This window comes from Carassius carassius, chromosome 5, assembly GCF_963082965.1.
Source record: "Carassius carassius chromosome 5, fCarCar2.1, whole genome shotgun sequence".
NCBI lineage: Eukaryota > Metazoa > Chordata > Actinopteri > Cypriniformes > Cyprinidae > Carassius > Carassius carassius.
In genome coordinates this window covers 36807623-36823270 of record NC_081759.1, presented here as the reverse complement: position 1 = coordinate 36823270, position 15648 = coordinate 36807623, and the positions used below count along the sequence as shown (strand labels likewise).

Below are 15648 nucleotides of genomic sequence, written 5' to 3'. Positions count from 1 at the left end.
TAATCATCGATGTAATATATACAATTTTAATTTTCACAGCTCTGGGTGAAGGACAATGTCATGGACAGTATGACATAACCTTTCATCTTGACATTGGCCGCCGTTCCCGAAGCTCCCAGAAGAGGGCGCCAGCAATAGATCAGCGTTTGTTCTCCGTCTGTGTGTCATTTCACAGTATAAACAGCAGGAGTCAGTATTTAATAATAATTATTGAAAAGTTACATATTATAGAAACATAATCATAAACACAATAAAAAAATGAATGGATGTAACTGAATTATGGCAACATAATTGAGGACATTAAGTTAATAAAGTTTCAATTTCTTTTCAAAAACACTTCTTTAGGATAGTGAAAGTGTAGCAGTCAGCAGCAAGACTGAGAGAGAAAAATAACATTTGATTGGCTGTTGAGGAGGAAGTGGTAACATTTATAAAGGTCTATACACAGTATACACATGACTGTGTGATTTTGGTTCCTCTTCTTCCAAAGTATCTTGTGCTATTAATGTCAATGGAGGCTACAGTGGAAGAGCAGAGGCTTGGAGAGGATGGTGGATGAGTAAAGAGAGAAAAATGAGGACAGATATTTTGATCTTTCTGAGTTTGCAATTGTTTTTTCAACACAATTTGTTATTCTCTGAAGGTTGGAAAGGGTGAATTTAGAGAAATATTAATTAAACTGTCAACAAAATCTGTAAATGAAGCAAAAAAAACAGCTTACAGTTTACAATTGGGGGCTAAGCAAGGAAGCATCAAATTCATTCGATCAAAAAGTGACAGTAAAGACGTTTATATTGTCACAAAAGATTTCTATTTGAAATAAATTCTGTTCTTATGAACATTCTATTCACCAAAGAATCCTGAAAACAAATTATGTATTACAATTTCCACAAAAAACTATTTTCTGAATTGATGATAAGAAATATTTCTTGAGCTGGAAATCTGCATTTTAGAATGATTTCTTAAGGATCGTGACACTGGAGACCACTGATAAAAACTGCTGAGAAATTCAGGTTTGCCATCACAAAATAAAGTTTTTATATAATGAATATATTCATTTGTTTTATAAATTTATAACAAAATAAAAAAAAAACTTCTTTTAATTTGTAATTATATTTAACAATATTGTGGTTTTATTTTCGATCAAATAAATGTATATATAAGTGTATAACTTTACACAGACTAAGTCACTATGTCTCATTTTAACAAATTATATAAATCAAATGTCTATACTTTCGAAACATGATGTATGTTAAAAGGATAGTTCACCCGAAAATGAAACGCTGATGTTTATCTGCTTACCTATCTGCTGTGTACTTCATTGTTATCATAGTTATCAACATGCCACAAGTGCTGTCAGTATTGCATACAGAACATTCCTTTAACAACACAGATAACTTCAAGTATTTGTGTGTTGGGCAAAAGACAGGAGCCAAACATCAGAAATGTTACAAGGGCAGGATCTATGTGTATTTCATGTGGTGGCTTACTCAGCTTCTGAGATTCGCAGCACAGGTGAGCTGAAGTGTGATGTGGCTGGTGCTGAACAAGCGCTTAAATACTGCACAACATTATTGGATGAAGAATCCAGCTGTTCTTTGGCTACAGTCAGGCTAGTGGGCACCAGTGCCGGCATGACGTCAGTGCTCAGCAATGATGATCCACAGCACGCCATGTTATGCATGTGCTGACAAAACACCTCCAGCATTTGGACTTCTAGATAGCCATTCAACATGGAGTTGGTAAGCCTTCTCTCCCAGCCAGGACCCTGAACACTTTCCATGACAAGATACTCCTCGTCCGGCTGGGTTACAGCCTCTGCCTGTTGACCTGCTTCCAGAGAGGGTTCCAGAGAGCTTAGGTCCTGTGATTGTAGCAGTGGCCTGGCGTCTGGTGGGTTGAGCAGGTCTGGGTTATGAGGGCTGCAGTGCTCCAGCCGGCCACCAGCAAGCCGGAGGTCTGGATAGTTTTTGCAGAAGCTGGGACAGCACCAGGAGCCAAACAGCATCATGCCCAAGTGATCCTCTCCGCTACAGCTGAGAATGGGCATACCGTTGCTGGGTGCAGAGGCTCGGTACTTCCCTTGCTTTTCCAGGCATTCAGGCCTGCCAGCTGACAGGAAGAGAAAACATGTCAGGCACCGCTATAACAGCCTCATCTTAAAAAAAAAAAGCCCAGAGTCTGAAGCAAAGTGTCTTAATTCACTGAATGACAGTTTGAATTTCGCCATACAAATGCCGCTTTTGTGCAATTCACTTCACAATTCACAGCTAAAAGGAAGCACTTGGAAAAGTTTGACAAAATGTTCTTATTTAGTTTGGATTTCTTTCTACTTCTTTAAACAGCCTCTTTTGCATTGTCATAGCTGTAAAGCTGAATTGGAAAATTAACAAAGATGCTAAAATGGACTTTGTGAAGAATGGTACATATTTTGTTATGCACTATTGCATGTTACTATCACTTAAAGTCGACATGCAAATTACATTCTGATAATCTTTTCTTCTTTATTGCAAAGTGAACCTGAGTAACGAGTCAAAAAAGAAATTTTGTCAATGTGGAATTGATTGGATCGTTGTCTTGCGAGTTGATGCAGTCTCATGTGATTGACAAGGTTGTTGGGAGGGGAAGTTAATGTTTTTGATTAAACAGGGGCACAAGAATCTTAAAAAAAAACATTGATATCCATCTTTTATAATAACACCTTGACATTTAATGAAAAATAAGAATTGTCCATCTTGATTGTTTCATGGTGACCTTAAATGCATGGTTCATTCCAAAATAAACGTGTTGTGTTCATTTACTCACCCCCATGTCATTTAAAAACTTGAATTCATATTTCTTTCTGCTATGTAACACAGAATATAATGTTTTGAAAGGATCAGTGTTTTTTGTCTATAAAAATAAAATTGTCTTGGACCCCATTTATTTACATTGTATGGATATTCAATTGACAAAAAGTCTTCTTTTGAATTCTAAAAAATCATACAGGTTTGTAATGACTTAATTTTCATTTTGTACATTCTGCATTATAATTGTTCTGTAAACTCTACTCAGTTTAACACCTACATTTATGTGGCTTTTCAGTCTGTGAGCAAAAATGCTCAGCAGCATCACACTTCCCTCCTAAAATTAATTTTTACATATACTGACTGTTCCCTGGACCTGGGCCACTTTTGTATTCTATAATTAATTTTCCTCTATTGTTCAAATTAAATAGCTAGTTTCCATTACCTGGCATAAAAACAAACATCTCTTAATGCCATCAGTCAGATTAACATAAATTTATTTTTACACAACTTCGTCCTAATAACCCAGAATGGTCTCTCACCTCTCACAGTTCGTGTTGTCAGAGGAGATCTGGCAACAGCGTTCGCTGCACAGGGGTCAGGACGGGTCATGGGGGCGGATGAGTGTGTATGAGCACGTCCATCATGATTTGTGATGTCTTCTGTGCAGTTCAGGACATGAAGGAAGGCTTCTCCGAGCATGATAGTATTTCTATAGTCTTTGATGATAGCCTCCTACACAGAAAAGCACAGCTTCAAATGAAACAACATTTTAATACTTAAATCATAAAACTGAGCATAATCAAACATAACATCAAGCATAAAATGAAATCAAACTGAAAAGAGGAATTTACCAGAAATGAATGACCAAGTTATGGAAACTTCGCACACACACACACACACACACACACTCACTGAACATTCTGATTGCACTTCCTTCCTCTATAAAATTTATATTAACAGGATTAGAAGAATGCAATGACAAAATTTTAAGGTAAAGTTCATCCAAAAATGAAAATTCTATTCACCCTCAAGTTGTTCCAAATTTGTATGCATTTCTTTCTTCTGTTGGACAAAAATAAGATATATTGAAGAATTTTGATAACCAAACAGAACAGACTTCCACAGTATGGACAAAGAAAAATACTATGTGAGTCAATAGCTACCATCAACTGCTTGGTTACCAACATTTTTCAAAATATTTTATTTTGTGTTTAACAGAACAAAGATCATAAAGGTTTGGAACAAGAGAAGGGTGAGCTAATGATGACAGAATTTGTTTTGGGGTCAAATTTTTCTTAAAGACTTTTAGAATTTAGAAGATTACTACAATTTTGTCACTTTAACCAGATCAATTAAATACCCCAAATTTACTGTTCAAATCCTTTAGACAACTAGTGAACAAAAAACAGCATATAATTATATAGTCACAACTGTCTATTTATATAAGTTATATAATAAAAGAAGCTTACCAAATGTTTTAGAGTAGGGTGCCTTTCTAGGCTTATGACTGCAGAAACAGAATTTTTTCCAATGTATAGTGTCACTTTTGGACAGTCAGTTTATCTATCTACCGCTGAGATGTTTTCTTTGATCGGGTGTCTCTGCTCTGTGTAGCAACAGAGGAAGTAAGCAGTTATATATCTCGCGCACACATACACACACACACACACACACACACATCCGCACCCAAACACTTACACAGATTAGGCCTCTGCTTTAATAAAGCAGAACTGAGAAAAGTCTTGTGGCTTTCCTTCTCTATAACAGATTACCACATACTAACCGAAAGTGCAAAAAGAGCTAACTAAGATACCTAAGATACCTCTGCTCACCTGCTTCAAAAAAATTAGTCAGCAATTAGTTAACTTCACTAAGGCAGAGATGCTGTGGCCATACAGTGCATTCGGACAGTTATGAAGGAGGGTCTGACTTTATTACCGGGCTTAAACGGAATGCTATTCCTCCTCACTTCAGTATTGTGCGGCAGAGCTATATTTAGTACAGAAGGCAGGAAAAACTATAGGTTTTTAACGTGTTGGAAGGGGAACTTTATGCAGGAAGGTAGGCCGTCGGATTTACAGCTCAGGATTTCGCGCGTAAAAGCACAGCGGAGGTAAGAAACTGTCTCTTCAGTGGCGGACCCAGACGCCCGCTTATTGGACCAGCGGGACGTCAGTCACAGCGTGGCCCCGCCCCCACCCTCCCATTCAACCACTGGTTCTAATGTAGACCTGTGTTTACTACAGAATTAGTGCATAGCGGACGACAGTCTCCTGAACTGTGAACTCCGAGTCACAAAAGATAACCTGTTAGTTTTGCATAAAAGAAGAAAAATATTCCAAACTCAACATGCCCAAGAGAAAGGTATGTAGAAAAGCCGAGCGCGGCGTACGGCTACACTTTTGCCCTTACTAATCAGTCGTGAAATTAGGAAGCCCTCGAGACAATGTTTTTTTAATAAAAAACCAGGCGACTTCTTTAGAATCAGTGAGCAGGTAAAAAATCGTTGTCATTTTTCCGATTTTTTCCCGCCGGATCGCGGTGTTTTTGTCGACGGTGGGGCGTTCAGCAGAGGGGTTTTAGTGGAGCAGAGCTGTGCTGAAGCTCGGCTTGATCTCATGCCCGTGGAACCGCAGCCATGCTGCCCTCTCTCTCTCTCCATCTCCAGCACAGCGCGACGCGAAAACCGACGATTATAAGCGCAATCGTGCCTCAGTCGCCGTCGAATGGTGATTAAAAAATAGCTGGATAGCTCTAATTTTCTGAATGATGTCAATTTTGCGAAAAGACGGTCGCGTTTTTAAACAATTTGAATGCATTTTCTTTGTTCGCCGTGGAAGAGGGGTGTCATTACGCCTGCTTGCCGCCAGGCGGCAGCGCTGAGGCGGGATCATCGCGCCCCTCCTCCTTATTAAAATGTGGAGCCCGAGTGAAATGCTCCATGAAAAATAATTAATAAAAAAAGTCGACGCACCATTTTGCGTTTCTGTCCGCTGACAAATAAACGTATTCACGAATATTCAGTTAAAGCTCATTAAACGTTAATACACGAAAAAAAAACACGTTTTGTCAAACCAGCATGTTGCTCACATTTACAAACGTGCAGAACAGCACATCCCAATGTTTCTACAAGTTTCCTTTTTGTTTTTCCCGCCTTTTATGTTAATAAAATCGTAGCTCATGTACTAACTTGTGATATTTGTTTTGCTGATTTGCAGGGAACTGATGGAGAAGTCAAGGAAGAGGTGAGAAAGGAAAATTACTAAAATATCTAAAGCAATTATGGGTTGCATATTCAAGTAATCAAAACCAGTACTTTATGTATACATTCATTTATTTAGCAGAAACTTTTTTCCAAAATCGAATTACAAACAAAAAACACCACAAGTAATTTGTCATTAGAGCAAATAATATTTGTAGTACACTGTGCCAAGTTTAAAGTATAAACTTGCTAAATACACAAACTACAAGTGACATGAGAACAAGGAACAATTCTTTATTTTTGTAATTTTAATAAATATGATTTGCAATATATAACTCATACATGTCCTTTATTCCTCTTGTAGCCTCAGAGAAGGTCTGCTAGATTATCTGCGGTAAGTTATTTTATCAAAGAGATTTTTAATGTTACCATTATACATTTTTTTTTTTTAAATTTCTGATCTCAAAAGACTTGAGAACTTTAAATATAACATGGAAATAGTTTTTAACACTTCTTGTGTTCATTGACAATTGAAATTACCATTGATCTCAGAGCAACAAGGTCAGAAAACGTAATATCTGCCCAAGTTTTTTATTTTCAGCATATATATGTATATGTATAATTTCTTTTTAACTTCAGCATAATTTTGTCATTTAAGATGATGTGTTGAATTCAGGATAAAGCAGAACAACATAGGCCATTCTGTGCATTATTTCAACTTTTTATTATGAACGTGTATTGTTTAGATATTATTTTTTATATATCAAAAAGTACATTTGTGGATTAATAAATAATGTTATTGTTTCCCTTCAGAAACCAACAACTCCAAAACCTGAACCCAAACCGAAAAAAACTCCCAAGGTATTTACGCTATTCATAAACAAATCTTTGTAACGACGCTCATGTATCACTCATCTCCATGCTTTGGTGTGTAATCTCATATGTATTTCTCTATATTCATTCTTTTGCTCTGTCGTTTCCTCTCTGGCAGAAAGAGAAGGAAGTGAACGATAAAAAGGAAGACAAGAAAGCAAAGGCTAAGGCTGAGGAGTCCAAGGAGGAGAACCAATCAGAAAACGGGGAGACTAAGACCAATGAGGTATATATATGTGTATACAATAAGTCTACCTCAAATCAGCATCTATCATACATGAACATGTCATGTCTATGTACGTTTTATTTCAGATTGCTGAAGTACTTAGTAACATAGTTCAAATAATTGCTCAGAAAGACACTGACAGTGTAAACTAAGGAGAATTTTCTTATCTTGACTTCCTCTTTTTGTAAAGAAAGATTCTGATTGGTGCAGAGGCAGTCGTGCTTGATTCTGATTGGTTGTCTGTTTTATTACACAGGTTGAGAAAACTCCAGACGAAGCGGCAGAGGCTGAGAAGGAAGACCCGAAGACAGAGTAGCACCACATCTGTCCATCCATCCGCCCGTCCATCCTTTCCCTTTCCCCTCTTTCCTTTCTTTTATCTTCCTCTCTCTTTCCCAATATTCTCTCTCCCTCTCCAGCTCTCTCAACAACCTCCTCTCTGCCCATCACCACCAGAGGAATATTTTTATCAGCGAATTTGTAAATACTGGTTCAGGTTTTTAGCACAAAAATCAAAGCTGACTAAATGAGTCTTGTGTTCGGCCGCGGCTATATCAGGTGTCTACAACATGAGAGGTGTGGAAAAAGGCGGCATCTTTCTTTCGTTTTGTTGATTTTCTGTTCTGTTTTTCTCTCTTCTTTCTTTTTTTTTTTTAAAGCGGATGGTCTGTAGCTTGGTTTTGGAGCGGGAGGTGGGAGGAGGCTCTCAGTCTGTATGTCCGTTAGTGCTCGTGATGTTTCTCTGGAGTCTGTAATGTTTCTGTATGGGGTTTGTTTTATTTTTCTTTTAAACGTAATTGATTGTCTTTAAGAAAGAGGAACGAGTTCAGCAAATGGAGAAGAAAAGAGAGAAAACAACTATAAAGACAAACTGCTTACATTCCAGGTTCAGCATTAGATGGTGACTCCTGGCTTTTTAAGAATCATACCACCTTTGCAATTTGTCGAAACATAACTGGGCCCGAAAAACCCGTCTGTTGTTATAGAGGACTTTTTGAAACTACGGGATTCAAAGAAAAAGATTTTAAAGCGTTTTTTGGAATTTTTTTAACTCTGAAAATTCATCTTAGTGTCCCCTATAATGCTTTCGGTCTCACTCAATAAAAATCCATCATTGGAGTTTTCCTCACAATGTCTGCTGTGGTCTTTTACACTGACTGTATATTATACAATTGTAAATTATTATTGTTAAGGAATTAAAAACTGGTTTATATGCATATGCTGTTCTATAACCAGTTATTATGTGTTAATAAGTGGTTGGTGCAATATATATATAAAATTGTATAACTCATAGCAGACTTCACTGCATTTATATCTTAACAAATTATCCTAATCACTTACAGCTTAGACAAAAAGATGCAAAAGTGCAAATATAAGTTATGGCTCGACTAATATTCATAATACAGAATATTACTTTGAAAGTCTGCGTATTCCATGAAAAAAACTAAATTCCACATTCTTCTGCTAACGTGTGAGTATTTTTATGAGTAAAAGAAATGTGTTTACATTTTTTATAACTTTTTTTGTATTAAATCACAGGTTTGATGCACATGAACCCAAGCATACAATAAAGGCAATATTGAAAAACATGTATTTGCCAATCCCAAAAAAATATTTCTGTATGTATCCATTCTGTTAAAGAACTAAAATGTATGATGGTTTAATTTTAACATTTATTCGATATAAGCGTCTTATATAATTGTATTACGTAATATTTATGAAACCATGTCTTACATAACACATATGTATATGGCACAGTAATTGTAGTATGGAACATTTCATTGTGAAGATCTTATGTTTCTTCCACACACGCGACCTGTGATCTATGAGACAATGTTAAACATGAAACAGGGCAATTTTATTGCAATACAACAGCTCTGCTTTTGGATTCAATAAATCACCTAACTGTACGCCATGCAAAATGTCCGCCGTGGAAATGGTGATGAGCTCACCTGTGCGCGCTCTCAGTGCGCCTCTGGCGGAAGCGCGCGGTACTGCCAGGCACCGGCGCACTGCCGCCGCGCGGGGGCGCGCAAACAAAGCAGCACGAGCGGCGGCTGCAGCCTGCAGGCCGAGACGCTGAGAGCAAATACAGCGCAGGCCGCTCTTAGCAAGCGGAGACCTCTCCACGAACCTCCACCCACGGCCTGGACCGGGCCATGGCGGCGGAACCGTGCTCGCAGATTGAAGCTGGTGCGCGGCACTCGTTTCTTGCGCGTCTTTATCGCTAAGAAGACTTTTAGCACTGTTTTAGCATTAGCTTTCGATGCTAAGCTAGGCTAAGCTAAAGCTAACGATTGCTGTTGTTGTGTTTCTCTCTCTGCAGAACTTTATTACCTGATCGCCAGATTCCTGCAGTCTGGACCATGTAAGAAATCCGCTCAGGTGAGACCGACAGTGGCGTGTGAGTGTCGGTGTGTAACTTAGCAGCAAGTGTGTGTTACGGTGTGTGTAACCCCTTGTGTGTTTCTGCAGACACTGCTGCAGGAGCTGCACGAATACGATGTGAGTTTCAGCCCTTTCCTCCCACTCAACCCCGTTTTTCTCTATAACATCCCAACATCTGCATATATTCCTCATGTCAAGGCGGCTGTGTGTCTAAATCCTGCGTGTGGTGTGTTTTTCCCCGCCGTGTGTGTTGTAGATCATCCCGAAGCGCTGGAGCTGGGAAGGAAAGCAGTTTAAGCGAAGCTTTGAAGACTGGGTGAGATTAAATAAACTCTATCGCACACACACGCATGTGAGTTTCAGAACCAAACTCTCACAGGTGTTGGCTCACTTATATTACATGCGTGTTAAACTGAAAAAGCGCTGAATTGAGGGAGCTGTGCTGGTGGTAGAATATAGTTTATAACTCAAAGATTGGTTTTGGTGTGGTTAAGTTTTAATTTCGGGAATCGAAATGAAAATATTTGTTTTGAAATGAAAGCTTTGAGCGTGCCGGCCAGAGGCGTTACGGCAGTGCAAATGGATCAAGAGGGGATTGGTAGGTTGCTGCGTCACTTAAAGGCGGCAGCCAATCCAACCTCAGTTGCTACTTAAAGAGACTAGGAAGATGGGTGGAGCAGGCTTCTGATTGGCTGACATGTGTAGAGTGAAAGGGTGGTCTTTCAGGAACGAGCGTAAGGATTATTTTGGTGAAATAAGGCCAAATTCACGCTAGTTTGAAGACCAATGATATTATGTAACATTGTTGTTGCAACAGTTATTTCTATATACACTAGGGTTCCCTGTTCTTTTTATATTCTATCTGTTTTCATTTTATTTATTATTTTTAAAAAAAACTTCAAACGCTATCGTCCCCTATTCATTTTCGATTCTATCTACTTGTTTTCTTTTTATTTATTGTAAAAAACAAACAACAACCTTGCTACGTGTACTGCGTTAGGCTAACTGAGACTCTAAAGTATTATTGTTCTTTTGTTGGTTTTGATTGCTTCTGTTGTCCATATTTGCAAGTTGCTTTGGATAAAAGCGTTTGCTTAAATGACTGAATGTTTTTTTTAATCATGATGCAATTCAGCTTTGCTGTGTCTTTTATAGTTTATTTATCAAAAACCTCCATGTATGTTTTAGGTCTTGTTAAATCAGCACATACCTGCGGATTACCTGTTGCGCGTGTGTGAGCAGATTTCCCCATTGATAGATAAACACATTCCTCCTAGTGTTCCTGGAGTCCACAGTTTACTGGGCAGCGGGCGACAGTCATTACTACGGACAGCACAAAGTGAGATGCACACAATCACTATAGCACTACAGCAGCAAACAATGAGAAACAACAAAGATGAGAAAATAGCGCACATGATCACACAAACACTTTCCCTCACATTCATTTTCTCCCTTTAACACCGATAAATATTTGACAAATAGTTGTTCTCTCTCAGGTTCTTCTCATACAGTATGGAGTGGTTCTGCAGTAGTCGCTTTGCACAGGGGACGGCCCCCAGAACCACCTCTCAACTGTGCCAAACCACCAAATATAGGTGAGTTCGGTTCTCCAAAATGCTGTGTTGTGTTCTGGCACTGCGGTTTTGGGGTTAAGTTTCTGGAGTCACTGGTGGGTTTGTGAACATAGAGCATGTCCCCACTTTCCAAATGAAAATGGTGCTTCATGATTGCTGATTAAAATCGGCATGATAATAATTCACCCCATCAATTTAATTAATACATTTATTTAAAAATATTCAATTAAAATGTAATAATTTGATATTATGATGAAATCATAAGATTTTCCCTTTTATTGACTTCCATTTATATGCATGCAAATACGATAATGCAAATTATACTGGGTTACAAACTTTACCCTTTGAATTCGTATCATGAAGACATGTGATCCACAGAAGTTTGATACGTCATTGTGTTACTCCATTAAACAAATGTAAACTTCAAATTCACAGAATTGCAGAGTTACGGTAAACTGGAGTAGACCGCATATTTTGGAATATGGAATGTTTTTTAAAGTGCCGCAGATTGTAAAGTCATATTACAATATAGTGTCCATTTGTCTAATTTGAGCGCACCTTAATGGTGTTTATTTGCATGTTTAAATTTAATGACCGAGTAATGTCCTTTAGTGTAGTCCAACTATCATTTCTTATATTTTGTGGTGGAAGTTGATTGTAATCTCTCTAAATCTCATTGCTCAGTGTCAATCATGGGTGCTCGCCAAAAAACAGGAGTGGCTCGATTTGGCCACGTCGTCCCCTCCTGTACCTATCAGCACATGAAGATGCATCGAAGGATTCTGGGCCATCTCTCATCAGTGTACTGTGTGGCATTTGACCGCACTGGGCAGCGCATTTTTACGGTAAATGCATCTGATCAGAATATGGCATATGGCCATGATTTTGTCATAAATAGTGTGTTGAGTAATATTGTTAATGTTGAAAAATAATTGAAAAAGAACATAGCAACCCAGGAAACACTGTTTTATGTGCGCTTGTAATCAAGGTTTATATGCGTTTCTGTGTCAGGGTTCTGATGACTGTCTAGTGAAGATCTGGGCGACGGATGATGGCCGTCTCCTAGCCACTCTGCGTGGACATGCAGCAGAGATTTCAGACATGACTGTGAATTTCGAGAACACGCTCCTTGCTTCCGCCAGCTGTGACAAGGTCATCCGCGTGTGGTGCCTGCGTACCTGTGCACCTGTGGCAGTGTTGCAGGGGCACACAGCCTCTATCACCTCCGTACAGGTGTGAGAGCACATTTTCTTTATAAAGTCACTGTGTGAGTGAAGCATGGTACTACATTCTTTTACACGCGAGCAGCTCACGATAAGACAATGGACCGTTCGATTCACTGAATCCAGCATTGATCATAGTAATGTTCTTGCTAAATATTTATATTTTCTAATACAATTAGATCTATAATTCTATTAATTCTAAATTCATATTATTTTTAACTTGTGCATATGGACTTAAAGTAATTTCAGTGCTTATCTCTCTTAATAAGAGTAAATGTGTATACCGAAATGAAAATAGATGTTAAAATCCTTGTTTACTTAATTACTTTTCACACTTCAGGAAAACGTGCACACGCACAGTCAAGAGCATCCTTACGGTGCACCCATTTACGCTAAGTTTATTTTTGTTTATACATGAAGCCCCGTTAGATGAAATGCTGCTCCATACAAGCTTTTATTCTGCATTTATTCTGAATTTGGGTCACTTGCATTTGAGAACCAACCGTGGGGGTGGGATGGGGGGTCTTTGTAAAAGCATAGTGCGCATTTTACTTTCACTTTCAAATTGGCAGCAATTTGGCGTCAATTGCATGAATTCAATTCAAGCAGCAACAAAATACAACGTAAATCATAATACTTTTATTAAAGGTGCACTAAGCTATTTTTTGTCAAATTATGTTGATTATTTGAAAGCACCAAACAAACACGCCCATACCCCTTCTTTTTAATGTTTTGTCTCCTTACATTTTCCTCATTTTTTTTGTCTTTTTTCCTCTATTTATAGTCAATCTGCTAATATCTTTCCTGTGTACTCAAATTGAGCGCTCTCTCCTCTCTATCATTACAAGACACACCCCCTTACTGCTGATTGGCTACAAGTGTGTTTTGGTACTCGGTCCGATACTGGTTAAAAGCATTTTTCAAAAATCGTTTAGTGCACCTTTTAACCTTTATTAACAAAGGAAAAATCTAAACGACTGTGGGGGGCGGTGCCACGGTGGGTAAGTGACATGGTAACATTAACACACAGGTAACATTGTCAACAATGTATATCGCAGCAAGCCTTCCATCTTTAACAAAAGAGAAACTTTAGGGCACTTGCATTTAGGGCTGTGCGATATGGACAAAAAAAACTATCACGATTTTTTTATCAATTTTGCGATTTCGATTTTAATCACGATTTTGACACAAACAGACATGCTTTACAGTCATAAATGCCTTCAGTATAAATTTGAAACATATTTCCAAAAGAAAACCAATGAGAGCTTTATCAAAAAGTTGTAACATGTCTCTAAAACAGACTTAAGTCAAAATAATCACTAAGTAAAGATGTCAACAAAATCTAGACATATGGCAAAAAATTATAATTTAAAAATAAAATAAAACCCGTGTTCAGGGATATTTTTTTTTTTCGCCAGGCATTGGTCATAAAACTCACCGTAGCGGTGCCTCAGGTGTCATTTTTTGCCCAATATATTTATTACCCAAGGTTCACACGTACTCCTTCTGCATGTACGCGGTTCAGAAGCAGCAATGATAGCGCATTATTGTAACGCAAAAGCACATTAAAATAATGCACGAGCCCGAATCTATCCGCTCGCACGCAGATTTCCTTTGCTCTGTTAACAAAACCAGATGCGCGTGCTCAGATCATAGACTGTATAAGGCTCAGATATATGCTGCCTTACAACGTGTCTCCTCTCGCTCAACCTGTGTCCTGTGCACTCACAACTCTCTCTGTGCTCATGCGCAAGATATTAAATCTTTTCGCACCTTTCTATTTATAACCATTTCTGTTCTCATCTGTTACCTCATGCAGTGTGAACGATCTGTTCCTTTAACATAGGCTCGAGAAAAAAAAGGCTATGCATCACAGACAGGGTGTGTGAACCTGGAGTTAGGCATATGCCCAGTATGCTCTGTTCTCGCGCTCCACTTAGGCGCGCTGCATCCTGATTGGTTCCGATAACATACTGCGGGAGGTCGGGGCTGCAGAAAATCGTGCTATAAAGCGATTTAGAAATCGCGCACACTCAACACTCTCACACTCGCACACACTGATTTGATTTCGATTTCGATTAATCGCACAGCCCTACTTGCATTTTCCCAAATAAAAACAAATGCTAAATGGTTTAAAAATGAAGAAATTAAGATGGCCATAAATAGTAGTATTGTACTTTTGAAGCTGTACTGCATAATAAAATGATTATATCTAATTTTCTTCTTTGTTGTAATTCACTGTCAATATATTTATTAATATATCAGTTTTTTGTTGTTGTTGATATAATCACAAAAAATGTACAAACCATACACACAAGCATAGCAAACCTGTTTATTATTATTATTATTATTATTATTATTTAATCACTTTATGTAGAAATCACTATTTATTTATTTTTTTTAAGAAAAATCACAGTTAGAGTTTTCACCAAACATTCAGCAGGTTGTTTTAATTCAGATGATTTTGTTTGTGTTTAAGGGGTTTTTCTCTCTATCTCTGCAGTTTTCTCCTTCAGCATTAGGTTCCTCTCGGCATCTGGCCACCACTGGCGCTGACGGGATGGTGTGTTTCTGGCAGTGGAACTCACTCAGTATGAAGTTTAAGTAAGTGTCATTTGTCCATTTTCAATGACCCAATTCTGCTCATGTCATTAATTCAGTGTTTTTACATAGAGTAGATTTGCAACGAGTCGTGTGTTTGTGTTTGCAGTGATCGGCCTGTGAAGTTTATGGAACGTTCTCGTCCCGGAGTTCAGATATCCTGCAGTTCCTTCAGCTCTGGTGTGTTTACCTTCACTCACACTTTAACTTTCTGACCAATTTTCATACACTTTTGTCATGTTTATTTATTATAGTATCATGATCAGACTGTAATTATAATATTGTGTTCTTTGATTCCAGGGGGATTGTTTTTGGCCACCGGAGGGACAGATCACATGATCAGAGTTTACTACCTCGGCACAGAGATGCCTGTGAAGTTTTCTGACCTGGACTCCCACACGGTAAGAGTGAGAAACATAGAGTAAAAAAGTCAGTAGGCAGACAAGAAGTCAAGAGAGATGGAGTATTACAAAAGATAATTAATGGCCGGAAAAAGCAGAACTTGTATTGTAGACTGGAAAATGAGGAGCATGTTAAAAATTTGAATCTCATGACTATATATTGAGGTGTCTTAGAAGTAGAAGTCATTTCAATGAAGCACAACAATATTTTTGTTTACAGGATAAAGTTGTAGCTATTCAGTTCTGCAATAACACAGACAGGTGAGTTTATTTTCAGTGTTTACTATGTGCTTCCTTTTGTGTTTGTTCTTTGGGATGTACCTTTTGTCTTTCCAAAAGTGGGTGTTTTGAATTCTGTGCATCTGTATCCA

General features: G+C 38.2%; 3 protein-coding genes across 6 annotated transcripts in view; 2 read left to right on the top strand and 1 right to left on the bottom strand.

Moving 5' to 3' along the window:
* Positions 1–583: 583 nt before the first annotated feature.
* LOC132140457 (TLR adapter interacting with SLC15A4 on the lysosome-like) lies at positions 584–4393 on the bottom strand. Its single transcript, XM_059549240.1, has 3 exons — positions 4259–4393; positions 3329–3521; positions 584–2112 (listed from the first exon to the last, which is right to left on the bottom strand). The coding sequence occupies exons 2-3, from the start codon at positions 3486–3488 to the stop codon at positions 1487–1489; spliced, it is 786 nt and encodes a 261-aa protein (XP_059405223.1). The 5' UTR covers positions 3489–3521; positions 4259–4393; the 3' UTR covers positions 584–1486.
* A 605-nt stretch (positions 4394–4998) lies between these two features.
* On the top strand, positions 4999–8222 carry hmgn7 (high mobility group nucleosomal binding domain 7). Its single transcript, XM_059551092.1, has 6 exons — positions 4999–5153; positions 6008–6034; positions 6356–6385; positions 6805–6852; positions 6983–7090; positions 7347–8222. Exons 1-6 carry the CDS (start codon positions 5139–5141, stop codon positions 7404–7406), a joined length of 288 nt encoding a protein of 95 aa, XP_059407075.1. The 5' UTR covers positions 4999–5138; the 3' UTR covers positions 7407–8222.
* Positions 8223–8985: 763 nt separating this feature from the next.
* Positions 8986–15648, top strand: part of LOC132141517 (bromodomain and WD repeat-containing protein 3-like) — a 22127-nt gene continuing 15464 nt past the window's right edge. For 2 of the 4 annotated variants that reach the window (XM_059551089.1, XM_059551088.1), the window contains exons 1-12: positions 8986–9283; positions 9417–9475; positions 9566–9595; positions 9735–9794; positions 10667–10817; positions 10975–11073; positions 11737–11897; positions 12064–12285; positions 14779–14879; positions 14986–15056; positions 15177–15277; positions 15498–15538. In XM_059551089.1, the coding sequence (XP_059407072.1) occupies positions 9250–9283; positions 9417–9475; positions 9566–9595; positions 9735–9794; positions 10667–10817; positions 10975–11073; positions 11737–11897; positions 12064–12285; positions 14779–14879; positions 14986–15056; positions 15177–15277; positions 15498–15538 (1130 nt within the window). In that variant the 5' untranslated portion in view covers positions 8986–9249. The remainder of the gene's footprint in view (positions 9284–9416; positions 9476–9565; positions 9596–9734; positions 9795–10666; positions 10818–10974; positions 11074–11736; positions 11898–12063; positions 12286–14778; positions 14880–14985; positions 15057–15176; positions 15278–15497; positions 15539–15648) is intronic. The other 2 variants (XM_059551091.1, XM_059551090.1) reach the window with 2 other exon arrangements.

What these genes read in the sequence shown, in the direction of transcription:
- LOC132140457 (XM_059549240.1), bottom strand. Translation starts at nt 3,488, where the DNA reads ATGCTCGGAGAAGCCTTCCTTCATGTCCTGAACTGCACAGAAGACATC. An exon ending in GACAACACGAACTGTGAGAG is followed by an intron (nt 2,113 to 3,328) that starts GTGAGAGACCAT and finishes TCTTCCTGTCAG; the next exon opens with CTGGCAGGCCTGAATGCCTG.
- hmgn7 (XM_059551092.1), top strand. An exon ending in GGTCTGCTAGATTATCTGCG is followed by an intron (nt 6,386 to 6,804) that starts GTAAGTTATTTT and finishes GTTTCCCTTCAG; the next exon opens with AAACCAACAACTCCAAAACC. An exon ending in AACCGAAAAAAACTCCCAAG is followed by an intron (nt 6,853 to 6,982) that starts GTATTTACGCTA and finishes CCTCTCTGGCAG; the next exon opens with AAAGAGAAGGAAGTGAACGA.